This window comes from Pezoporus occidentalis, unplaced genomic scaffold, assembly GCF_034315485.1.
Source record: "Pezoporus occidentalis ecotype Australia unplaced genomic scaffold, CSIRO_AGI_Poc_V1 ctg48, whole genome shotgun sequence".
Classification (NCBI taxonomy): Eukaryota; Metazoa; Chordata; class Aves; order Psittaciformes; family Psittacidae; genus Pezoporus; species Pezoporus occidentalis.
This window is the reverse complement of record NW_026915813.1, coordinates 6963017-6976433: the sequence shown is the minus strand read 5'-3', so window position 1 is coordinate 6976433 and position 13417 is coordinate 6963017. Positions and strand designations below refer to the sequence as shown.

Below are 13417 nucleotides of genomic sequence, written 5' to 3'. Positions count from 1 at the left end.
CTGGATTCCTTTATGATAAGTGAATTTAAGAAAAATTAACTAGGGCCGATATATGTCTGAAGAAGAGTAAAGATGCCCACCTCAGACAAAGCAGCAAAGGAGTGTATTTCAAATATGAATCTGCCTTTGGAACACCTACATAGGCAACAGACAAATCCTAGCTTCTGAGTGGAAGAAACAAGAATGCAGGAGAACCAAGATTCACACACCACAGTTGTACTTCAATGCCTAGTCAGAATGAATATGAACTATTTTGTACTGATGCAAAACTGTGCTGTTCTCAACTCCAGCTTAGCATAAAAGGAATGGTAGTCATGGCTTGTCCTATGGTTCCTGAAACCTCACCATCCCTTACCCTAATCAGGGGAAACAGTTAGTTAATAGCCTACTTACAGCATTAAAGCATTAAGGGAAGTATTTGTTCTTGAATTCTTCCATTGCTTAAAAATATCAAGTAACAGCCAAAAAGGGTTGTTTGGATTTTGCAATATTTAATACTTGAATCTGAAGTAATTTAAGTTTTAAATGCAACATTCTGGCCTTCAATCATGAGAAAAGCATCTGAAATACATTAAAAGCATTCAGCAGCAGCAGCTTGCAGCAAGCACTGCTTACCATTTCTGCCTCATTAAAGTAGGTAAGTATCAAGACATTAACAAATACCTGTATTTCTGATGACATAATCCAAAATAACCAATCTTTCAAACTGTGACTGAAATTCTTTCCTTGTATTCTCAGGTAAAGGATCAGTTTCAAACTTCCTGAGCCAGTAGTCAGCTTCCTTATATCCTTCAACAAACAGCTGGAAGGAGCCAACCTGAAACATTAAGTAACAGTATTTGGAAAATGCACTTGGCTAGGTCACATAACTAATCTTAACAGAAAAACTTATTATGTACTTTCAAAATACACAGGAAATATGACATAAAAAAAGATTACTAAGTGGTTTCTCTTACATTCCCAAATTATAAAAAAAGGAAGGGTCAAATCATGAGGGCTTTTTCTGTTTAGTTTTGGGGGAGAGGGAATCTTTGGTTGTGATTGTTTTGGTTTTTTTAGTATTTGTTTAAGCATTCACTGAGTTTACCAGAAACAAAACATAGCCAGGCAGCTCAGCGTAAGTGAACACTCAATATTATGAGTAATACTTGAAACAGAGAAAAAGAAGTAACATAGAATCACAGAATGGTTTGGGTTGGAAAGGACCTTAGGATCATGTAGTTTCATCCCCCCTGCCATGGACAAGGATGCCCCACACCAGACCACGTTGTCCAAGGCTCTTCTGTCCAACCTGGCCTTGAACACTGCCAGGGATGGAACATTTGCCACTTTGGGCAGCCCATTCCAGTGCCTCACCACTCTCACAGTAAAGAACTTCTTCCTTGTATCTAACCTGAACTTCCCCTGTTGAAGTTTAAACCCATTCCACCTTATCACTACAGTGCCTGATGAAAAGCCCCTCTCCAGCATGCTTGTAGGCACCCTTCAAATATTGGAAGGCTGCTATGAGGTCACCATGCAGCCTTCTCATCTATTTTTTTTTCCATTGGTTCAATAGCCCATAGGAAACTCACCAAAAAAAAAAAAAAAGTATACTGGAGCACTTCCTGTATGAAGACAGGCTGAGAAAGTTGGGGCTGTTCAGCCTGGAGAAGAGAAGGCTGCATGGAGACCTCATAGCAGAGCAGCTTTCCAGTATCTGAAGGGGGCCTATAGGGATGCTGGGGAGGGACTCTTCATTAGGGACTGTAGTGACAGAACAAGGGGTAACGGGTTAAAATTTAAATAGAGGAAGTTTAGATAGGATATAAGGAAGAAGTTCTTTACCGTAAGGGTGGTGAGGCACTGGAATGTGTTGCCCAAGGAGGTTGTGAATGCTCCATCCCTAGCGGTGTTCAAGGCCAGGTTGGACAGAGCCTTGGGTGACATGGTTTAGCGTGAGGTGTCCCCGCCCACGGCAGGGGGGTTGGAACTAGGTGATCTTAAGGTCCTTTCCAACCCTAACTATTCTACGATTTTACGATTCTATGATCCTATGAAAAGTTCCTGTTTCCTTGATGAGAAAAGCAGCATTAGCCATTTTTTCAAGACAAACGCTTTTCACATTAAAATGGCTGAAATACATTTCTCAAAAGAGTCCAAGGAAGAAAACTACAGATGGCATCAGCTCTGTACGTGTGGACAACAGGGAAGATCCTCAAGATTAAAATCCAAACGGAGACTTACATTTGAGAAGTAAAATGCAAATACATGCACATGTGCAGAGACATGGATAAACACAGAGCATGTGGAATAGCCATGCTGATACAAGCTTGCATAACATATGTCACACAGATCAAAACTGCTGAGAACTGACACAGTGAATTACCCAAGCTGTATATAACTTTAAGTTCAGGAGAACACCACTGTGGTGGTATTTGGTGCTTTCTTAGCTTGCTAGCCAAGAAGGATGTGGGGTTTTCGTCACTGGAGTACTGCACACAAGATAAAAGCAAGGTAAGATACCTAAAATAATAAAACAAATAGAAAGGAAAAAAACCCACAAGTGTTTAGGAAAAATTATGTAACTAGATAAATTACAGGGGAGAAAATGTGACAAAAGAAAATGTGAGCGAAATGAACTAAACAGTTAAGAAAAAGGAAAAGGCCAAAATAGTGAGAGATGCACAACACTAACATGTTACTCCTCCAGCAGAAAGCTAGACTACAAACTGAAACAAAAAGCGGCAAGATTATTAAAGCAGTTCAAATGAAGAAACAATGAGTGGACAGATTCTGCATATAAACAGTCATATTTATCAAACTTCAGTCATCCAGAGATAGTTTTCAGCAAGCAACAAGGTTTTTCTTATAAATTTTTTTTTTTTTAATTGAGAGGTTTGTGTAAGAATCAGCAAATGCACAAGTTACTTTTTCCCATCTTACCTTAGGAGGTAGTCCAATTCGATTAAATTTTTTAGCAACTTTTGGCACTTTCTCTAAAGCGTATTTTTTTCCTCTGGACTTTGCGCGATCTATTGCACTGTAATTAAAGGTCTCGCTGACAAGCCAGACAACCTTCAAATATGAAAATCAAAAACACAGCTCAGAATTCCTTATTATTTCAATTATAAATTTACAATTAAATTTATGCTTGGCTGTCAAAAAAGCAAAAAGGAAGCATGAGGCATTTCCAACAGAAAGTTTACATAAAGTAGCAAATATTCACTTTTTCATGTATCTCAAAAGAAAAATGGGAATCCTTATATGCCAATTTTTGCAATTTTGCTTCTCACCAAAAGCCAAGGAAATGAAAGTGTCAGGAAATGATAGAAACTGAAGTGGTTCCAAAGAAGAAATTCAATTCAGATCTGAAACTTATCCTTTAAACCAAAAATCACAGTCACTATAACAAACAACTGTGCCTTCGGATTTGTAACAGTTTATACATGAATTGGGGACAATGATATACAAGCATGTCACCACAAGTACAGTCCAGAGACTGACAAATCTGCCACTATTATTTTTCATTTAATAATTTATGTATTTTAACTTTTACCTTGGTTTTAGGTACAACTCCTAGCCCCAGCTTGTCATCCACAAGATAGGCACCAGCTTCAGAGAGGTATCCCTGATTTGGAACGAGGCAGCCTCTGCCAAAGCAGCAAGGACAACAAACTTTGTGAAAATATTTGGTCCATTTTGGATTTAGATGTCCATAAGGCTCTTCAGATTTTGGTTTGAACACTCCAATAGTTTTCTACAATAAGTAATATAAAATGAAAACATGAATACTTTGAGTGGCAAAAGATTAAATTTATTTTGAAAATTAGTTATTTGAAAGTATTGGTTAGATACTATACATTGCACTTTACAGTTGATCTTTTTGGATGATGAAATACTAAAACTAACAAACTGATATTCCAAATAAATTTACTGGACAATGCATGTCTAGAAGAAATACAAAATAAACTATTCATAAGAGAAAAATCAAACCCAGCTAACATTTACTACCTTTTCAAAATTAATGAGGACTGCATTTTAGAATCATTTGGTTTCTATTCTTTCTAATAAGGAGGTTTTAAAAGTAGCTTTAAAAATCATTTTCAGCCCACCATTATACTTCAGACAAAGAGATATAATGGTTCCAGAAAAGTGATAAACATACAGAACGCTAATAATCCAACGTTAGCCTTTTTCTATCTACTTTATTTACTGCTTTAAGTTTAAATGGATCAAAATGCATCAAAATGAAAATTGCATTTTGCAGTTCCAAGAAGTGGTGTCATTTACCACTGCTGTAGAATCCTCAAATGAGAGCTGACAATGGTTCACAGTGTCAGCCACCATTTACACTGGAGACATGTAGCAAAGCTTAAAAGTACTCAGAATACTGTGTTCCAACTTTGGGCGCTATGCTTCAAGAAATCTGTTAATGAACTGAAGAAAGATGAAAAAACAATGAGAATAAACACAAGAAAAAGTGGATAATGAAAGACTGTATGAACAGGGATTGTTTAGCCTAAGAGAAAATGAGGCAAAAGGAACTACGCAATTGGTTGCTATAGAGAAAAAAGGAACAGCAGTTACTGTTAGTGAGCCGAGAAACTATAGGCTTCAATCACAGCAGATGAATTACAAAGAAAAAATCCTTTTGAATCTTAAGAGCAGCTCAAGACCAGAACAGACTGCCAGGTTCAAGAGTCTCCAAAACAGGATGCCACTAACAGCTAGTTAGACAGACATTCATCAGGAATCATGTTAAAACAATCCTGCTCCTCACCACAGGCATTAAAATAGATGATTTCTCAAGGTGCCTTTCTTACATGTGATTCCGTATTTGTTAACCTCAAAACACAGATTGTTACCACAATAAAATATACAACCTTCCACTGATAAACTTCAGCCTACTGCATGAAGTCCATGTAATGACTCTTCTCTAGCTCAAGTGAAGTGCTGTATTTTTCATTCCTTCTCACAGAATCATAGCAAGTAAATAAAATTCTAATAAATATCTAAGAACAACTATTTAAGAAGCACTTTCACACAGTACTTTCCTGAATCCTTATCAAAAAAGAGAATATCTCAATAAGGTAAAAATTGCCTGCTGCTCACCACACTCATACCTAATTTACACTCAAGTCATGAACGATTCGGCTGACAGTCTGCGTCAGTAACTGCCAATTCAGCCAGATTAGGGAGAGGACACAAGTAGGTGACCTTCAAGCTTCTGGAGAACTTTAACCCACTGTGTCCAAGACAACCCAACTACTCCAAGATTGTTCAAGAGAAACCAACATGCAGTTTGTAAAGAGATTACACAAGACACCAGGCATTAGTAGCATCACCTGTCTTGTCCCATCAACTACCAGGAAAAATAAGTTACAAACCATTACTGTTTCATTCATCCTAGAAAATAAATTTCCTATCAGCAGGACAAAACCAAATTGACAAAAATTCTCTTGTTTTCGGTATGCTGTTAGCTGTGATTCTAAAGTTACATTCAAAATCATGAACAAGTTCTATGCAACTGCACATACACAATTCAATTCAGACCTACACAAAAAGTACAATGGATATATTATGCAACATGAAAGCCAGGATGTTCTCTTGCCCTACTTTTTTTCTTTTTTACATCACACTGCTTTGAAAGCTGAATTCACTTTGCGCACCACAATTCTCACATTAGGTTTAGAGTTGTTAAAAAGTTACTTACTTTCTTCCTATTGGAATCACAGGTATCTGACTGCTCGGAACAAATCCAGCAGCTTTTCATTTCCCAGAAATGTCATGGTGTATTAGTACTATATTTTAATATCACTGTATTATTAATGCCAAGCCATTAACTGTTTCTTTTCTTTGGATAATACTTCCTACAAACTGTCCCATTTTAAAAAAGAGCTTAGCTCCTTACACTGCTTGCCCAGGCTGTACTGTACTATAGTATCAAATCTAGATATGGTTTTTAAGTTTTCACTGAAGCTAGAAGCTTGCCAAATTTTGCAGCACCACTGCTGTTGAGGACCAGAGTAGAACTAGAAAGCTCAATTTGTAGACAAGGCCAGTCTTAATTTTGCAGGACTCCACTAGCATTACCAATCAGCCAACAGCTAAACTGTCAAAAACACGTTGCAGAACAGTTTGTAACAGACACAATGTCTTTTGCTTTTCTGGTTACACAATGAAGAGAAAATGCAGAAATATTCGACACTTCAGCAGTAGTACTGCTTAAGTACTGAACTGCTTTATATCAGTATACAACTACAGCAATAAGCACAAAAAAGTTAATTTTTATTAGGCAATTTTAATCTTTCTGATATACCCAAATTAGCAAATAAGATGACCTAGCAGTAGCAGGCTGTTTTACCTATAACTTGGCATTAGTGTGGGTAAACACTTCAGAAGCTGACCAGCAAGACAGCTTAGCATGTCTTTAATAATCTCCTCCTCCTTATGCCGGGAAAGAGCTTACGTAAGAAATGCAGGAGACAGCAAGTCACAAAACTGGTCTGAAGTAGAATGATGCAATACTCTGTCCAGCAGGATGTGAAATCCATTCTACAAATGGGAGCTGCACTATTGACAAAATAGGTTTCATCAGACCTTTAATGTGGAAACCAAGTTTAGATAAGCTCTAAATTTAGTGCACAGAACAAAAGCAAAATTCAGAGTCAGCTAAGAACTCAGTATCATTATTCTTAGTCCCATATTGGCAAACACCTTCGTGTATTTTGCAATTAATATTTTCTGGAACCCACAAAAAAGGAATTTAGATCTTCCTTTCTCCTAAACACTTAAATTCAAATCAATGATCTGCATAAAGGGGGAGTGCAAGTCACTATCACAAACTTAACTAGGAACAAAAACACCACCTCACACAAAACAGAAGTAAAACCAACAGAAAAATCACCACATAAGAAATAAGGAAATAAGGTGCTCCATCCAAAATACTGTAGTTGCAAAAATGGTGTGTAAGTAATTTCTCATTAGTCCCAGGGTAAAATGAGTCTCTCAGGCATTTGCCAGTCACCAAAAAAACCTGCAAAATCAGTCTGGAAAGGCTTCAGACAAAATAGATTTGCACATATTGAAATCAAGAACAAGTATTTTTTTTTGTAGTAACTAACTTTCTAAAAATAAGAGACCCCGATTGCACAGCATTAAGAACTCCCCCCGCAAAAAAAAAACCACTTACCTAGTTTTAAAGCATTTGGGTGTAACATTGTACTCTTTAGACATATCATGCCTTAGATTTTTGAGAAAGTATTCATTTAAACCAGTACTCTGTTACTCAGATTTTTTTCTACTGCATATTAAATATCATCCTAATTTAAAGTACATCTTTAAAAACACTATAAAGTTTGAGTATCTATATATAAGCATAAGCCCTGAAAACCCCCAGAGAACTAAACTACGGGAGTAGGGAAGTGACTTGAAGTTTAAAAAAGTCTGCAGACACTGTGAATAGGTTTTCACATTAACAGCATTAGATGTGACAGCAAGAATCTCAAAAAACAGTAAGAGAAGATTTTCTACTACCAGTTTGAAACAGATACACCTTCTTTCCCAACCTACTTTGGCTCTCCTCCACTAGAATGAAGTGGGTCATTACTAACAACTATTCCTGGAACACCACAGTATGAACTGTGATGTGCAGCTCTTGGAAGATTCTGAAGGGATAGTTCTGCCACTTTCCATTTTAGAAATAAATTAATAAATTATTTATTTGTATTGAGTCAGGCAGCTATTCTAAAAATCACTCGTTCAATAAAGTATAAAAACTATCAACAGAAAAGCAGCATTAAAACAAAATAAACACCCGTGAAAATTAACTGACAAAACAGTAATACATGCTGTAACGATCGGTAACGCAAATAAAAGCTAAACAAAACCCGTAACACTTGCTAAACAAATGGAAAATTACCATTTTGGGGATGTTGGGAGGAACAACAGTCTTGAATATGTTCCAAAAACATAGGCACTTGAAGTGTTACAACTTCTACATCAAATATAACTGGGGTCTTCAGGATTAACAAACACCTACAACTACCTAAAACCAGAAGACTGCTGACTTACCTTAAATACCAGGTATGACAAGTTAACAAAGGTGTGGAGGTTTGGAGTCTTCTGGAATAGGTTGCTAATCAGACAAAGTACTTCTAATTTAAAGAAAACAATGTGCAAGTATGTCTTTAACTAAACAATGCTAACCAAATGTTACTTTCCAAGCAAGATATTCAGGTGGCTGGATGATGGTAGAACGGTAGATGTGTTTTTTCTTGACTTCAGTAAGGCATTTGATACTGTCTCCCACAGCATCCTCACAGATAAGCTAAGGAAGTGTGGGCCTGATGATCAGGTAGTGAGGTGGATCAAGAACTGGTTGGAAGGAAGAAGGCAGAGAGTTGTGGTCAATGGGGCAGAATCTAGCTGGAGGTCTGTGACTAGTGGAGTCCCTCAGGGGTCGGTGCTGGGACCAGTGCTGTTTAATATTTTCATCAACGACCTGGATGAGGGAACTGAGTGTACCCTCAGCAAGTTCACTGATGATACTAAACTGGGAGGAGTGGCTGACACACCAGAGGGCTGTGTTGCCGTTCAGTGAGACCTGGACAGGCTGGAGAGTTGGGCGGGGAGAAACTTGATGAAATTCAACAAGGGCAAGTGTAGAGTCTTGCATCTGGGGAAGAACAACCCCATGTACCAGTACAGGTTGGGGGCTGACCTGCTGGACAGTAGTGAAGGGGAAAGGGACCTGGGGGTCCTGGTGGATAGGAGGATGACCATGAGCCAGCAATGTGCCCTGGTGGCCAAGAAGGCCAATGGCATCCTAGGGTGCATTAGAAAGGGTGTGGTTAGTAGGTCAAGAGAGGTTATCCTTCCCCTCTACTCTGCCTTGGTGAGGCCGCATCTGGATTACTGTGTCCAGTTCTGGGACCCTCAGTTCAAGAAGGACAGGGAATTGCTTGAAAGAGTCCAGCGCAGAGCCACAAAGATGATTAAGGGAGTGGAACATCTCCCTTATGAGGGGAGGCTGAGGGAGCTGGGACTCTTCAGCTTGGAGGAGACTGAGGGGTGACCTCATCAATGTTTACAAATATGTAAAGGGTGAGTGTCAGGATGATGGAGCTAGGTTTTTTTTCGGAGGTTTTTTTATATCGGAGGAAGAAGTCATGACCTAAATAAAAGGCTATCAAAACAAGATGAGAGATAAAAATACAGGAGGCTTGGCTAAAGAAAGCTAAACAGTACCCAGATCAGAAGCTCTGTTGGGTGAAAAATCAATTAAACATAGAAGGTACAAAATGTCAGATTCTGCAGAAGGGAATTCCTGAATTGTTTTCAGATGTTAAAGAGACCCTTTTATTTTCTCCATATTCCTTTGGAGCAGATAATTCAAAACATGGTAAACTGCAACAGAGAAATAATTCTCGCATTTTTGGCTTAGCTTATGCTGCAAGACATAATTAGAAATTTAAGTATTACCTGCATGGATTTTTCACAACAAAGATTTTGGCATACCATAAATTATTAAACAACTCATTTAAATGAATTTCCATTTAAATAGAACTTTAAAATTTCCATTTTAATCTCACTGCTGATAGAGTCTCTGACTTTGCAATAATATGCTCACCCCTTTTTGATCCTTGGCAAAGTAACTCCCACTGGATCCTTGAGAGATTCTTTCTGGAAAAACTCCACACTCTATAGCTTGTTCTGCTCTCAGAATAATCTCTGCAAATTCTGGATCATCTAAAAATATATTCATATCAGCAGTATGTCCTGTATGCCCTGAAAAATAAAAAAACAAGCAATCTTAAATGTAATTTGTACTCTTAATTAGCAGCCTACGTACACACACTGAAAAGCTCACAGCTTTGCCTGCTAAACTGGTAATTTGTAAAGACCACATCCCACTGGATCAGAATCTGTTAGACTACTTCGCCAATACTTCTGCAATAAACTACAGTTTAATTTTAAGACTTTTACTGAGACTATCAGAGAGAATCAGTAAATTGCATTTCATAGAGTAAGAGGGAAAGGGTTCTAAGACTTCCCTGACAGTACTTAAGTGAGTTAGTGAAATAAAGCAAAAAAGAAAACCGAAACAAAACAACAAACAAACAAAACCCAACCCACAATAACCCTTATTTTTATGGACTTTTACCTCTCGAATCAGTGGTTCTTATTCCATAACAAAACCTCAACTACGTCTACAGAAGAAACATCACACCACACACCACACAGCTGAGCTGCAACTATTACATATTTTTTTCAGTGAAAGCCAAATCAGTTATGCATTATATTGTTACCAAACAAAATGCAACACCCATATTAAGTTGCTCTGCACATTAATCTTCCAGATGAAGAGGATCTACAAGTGAACTTCCTATCACTGAAGCTGTCCATGCAGAGAAGACAACTGAGAGGTCAGGTTTTAATTTCTAGGCATTCATTCCATAACCTAAACCCATAAGAAGCCTTACTGCCTTGAGGAAATTCTTCAGCTGTGTCTTTTATAATGTAAGAGATAACTGCAAGAAAAACATATTTCACTAAAAATCAAACTCAAATCAAACAAACCACATTATGCTGTATGCTCAAGGAAGAGAAAAATGATTTGGGAAACTTATTTCAGTATTGCTACTGTGCTGCTAGAAAGCCTTCTGTTGCTACAGTGACGTAGCCGTATGAAAACACACAGGCTGAAAACAAGGAAACTCGCAGTTTTAAAAAGTTTTCTTTCAGTTTATCAACACTAGCCAGAGGAAAATAAGCCATTTTCATTGAAGCTAGTATTAGCTGAATGTGGCAGGGTTTCCTAGGTTGGTTTCTTCTTCAAAATTACTTTAATCAAGTTTTTCACTATGAAAGCATGTTATGGTCACAACTCACTCCCTATAGAGACTCTAAACTTACAGTTAGAACTAACCCAGCGTTTTCTTGCAACCACTCTTGCAAGCTACTTTTCTCCTTAAACTCTCATCCAGGAAACTAGAGCTCACACACACATAGTCTAACTACCAAGCTCTGTAAGCTTTTTCAAAATCATGTGGACAAGGCCTAAGGGTTGTGAAGCTGCTATATATGGATGTATAGGAATGTATACACGTATACAGGAACAATGAGATTGTGCCAAAGAAGATATGAATATTACCATCCATGTATATACCTCAACCTGTTCTTCTGTCAGGTTAACATGACATAAGCTAAACAAATACACTCTACAAAAGTAACACATATGAACTCTTCCACTACTAAACTAGCTTTATACTATTTAACATTAACATGATTAACCAGTTCCATCTCTTTCTATACAGTCTCATACTCCGACCATAATTTCATTAGGAAACCTCCGCGTTGCAATAAAATGCCTGCTGCATGCTTGTTCCACCTGACACATGAAACAATCCTTCAAGTGCTAGACACACAGAAAAGGGTACAGACAAGGAAACAAGAGCGAGATGAGATGCTGCAATCAATCACAGTTCTGAGATTTTCTTACACTCTCCTGGGGCAGATCCCAAGTGTTAACTCTGTGTTCACCACTCTCACTGCCCCAGTGTGGCAGACCCAGGCCTTTAGTCTCCACTCTGAAGCATTAACTACTGTTTTGCCAGAAGCACTGTCTCATTAACACATCTTGCATCTTGTGGGAACAAGACAAGAAAACTCCAACATTATAACGGAATGTTTGCATTACCAGTCTGGTCTACACTTGGAATCACTGGGTTTTTTCTTATGGGTAATTACAGTACAGTAGGAAAAGCCTCCTGTGGCTATAGATAAAAGTTACTAGCATAGCTTTTGTTGCTCAAATTGATGAGTGTGTTGTTCAGATTTTTTGGTTTTTTTTAGTATCTTATTATTGCAAAAGGAACGATTTTTACCAGTCTTTGACAAGAAATCCTGTGGTATAATTGCAACAGCAAACACTATTATGTGATAGAAGTCCATATATTTCCATTACTGAACCTTCCCCAGATGAACATCTATTTACAAAGTTGCACAGAATCAGAAAGCTTGTAAGTGTAAAGAAAAAAAGTAAGCAATAAATATTTCATATTTTACCGTATATGTATCTAGCTATACAGTTATATATATAATAGCTTATAATGAATCCTATATAGTTTATATTTAGAATCAGACAGTTGCCACACTTACACTTCTTTTCAAATTGATAATTGAATTTTTGCATTTCTAATTTTTCAAATCATATTTTTCTCTAAGTCTGGATTTCAAAACATAGAAAGCAGATCTTTGTTTATGAACACCAAAAATATGACAGAACAGTCCACATGTAAAACTGTTAATACATGTGAAAAAAATGGCTGGAGCAAGAACTAAAGCAAAGTAAAATTTTTTCAAAGAATAAGAAGATGCGGGTCACAAGCAAGTAATTGGTAGGCCAGTTGAAACAAACAGAAAACCTGGCAGTTTGCCAAGCGTTCAGAAAGCAACAGCTGAAGCCACCGCAGAACACAGGCTGTAAAACACGCAAAGCCGTTAAGATTAAAAAACCGTGACAGAAACAAAGCAAAACCCAACGAAACAGAAGACAGAGAACAAGGAGAGTAACAGTGGAGACACTCATGAAGATGCAAATGATTTCATGCAGCCCTGCGCATAAACCATTAGAATTTCGAGCCATTCACAGGACTCTTTCCCTTCGAAGACTGTTAGTCTGCGAGCCCGTGAGCTGAGCAAGGTACCCCGCACCTCGCTGAGCCTCTGGGCTGCAGCCAAAAGCTGCCATCAAGCTTCCTGTGAGGCAGGGACACCTCAAGCAGACACCAGGCGCGGCACTTTAGGCGTACTTCAGTCCTACAGGTAGTTTCCCAGCCTGGCCAGCAGGAGAGCGCGCAGGCTCTCTCCCACTGGCGCACCCCTGCAGCTCTCCCCGCGTTCAGCTCAGCCCAGCCCGGCGGGGCGGCGGCGGCCCTGGGCCGTACCTGCGGCGATACGGGACTCCTTATCCCACGCGGCACCCGCTCGGCGGCCGCGACCAGCGCCCGGCGCCCGCAGGAGAGGCTCGTCCTCTCCATCGCCCTCGGGCCCCGAGTCCTCCTCACCCTCCTCCTCGAGCCCGAGCTCCCCACACAGCCTCACAGCCGCGCCGGGGGCAGCTTTTACCACCTGCGGCCCCCGCCAGGGTGGCCCTGCCTGAGGCGCCGGATCCGCGAGGAACAACAGCCGCTCATCAGGCTCTCCGGCACCCAGCTCCGCCATGGGCTGAGCGCTACGGGAGGTGCCCCCGGGCGGGCTCAGGCCCCTCGGCCGCAGCCCATGGTACGCCCAGCCGACACAACTGGCTCCACCGCTCCCATCGGAGCCCTGCGCATGCGCGGACACCGACTGCCCGCCCCTGGCGCCGCTACCTGCCTTAAAGGGGCCGCGGTCCCGAGCGCCCCTGCGGGGCGTTACAGCGCTCCGGGGC

General features: G+C 39.6%; 1 protein-coding gene across 3 annotated transcripts in view; it reads right to left on the bottom strand.

Moving 5' to 3' along the window:
* The window catches only part of PI4K2B (phosphatidylinositol 4-kinase type 2 beta), a 22318-nt gene extending 8901 nt beyond the window's left edge, over positions 1 to 13417 (bottom strand). For 2 of the 3 annotated variants that reach the window (XM_062636518.1, XM_062636517.1), the window contains exons 1-5: positions 12933 to 13324; positions 9614 to 9771; positions 3539 to 3739; positions 2926 to 3057; positions 664 to 817 (exon numbers count right to left, since the gene is read on the bottom strand). In XM_062636518.1, the coding sequence (XP_062492502.1) occupies positions 664 to 817; positions 2926 to 3057; positions 3539 to 3739; positions 9614 to 9771; positions 12933 to 13209 (922 nt within the window). In that variant the 5' untranslated portion in view covers positions 13210 to 13324. Of the gene's footprint in view, positions 1 to 663; positions 818 to 2925; positions 3058 to 3538; positions 3740 to 9613; positions 9772 to 12932 lie in introns of all 3 variants that reach the window. The other variant, XM_062636519.1, reaches the window with a different exon arrangement.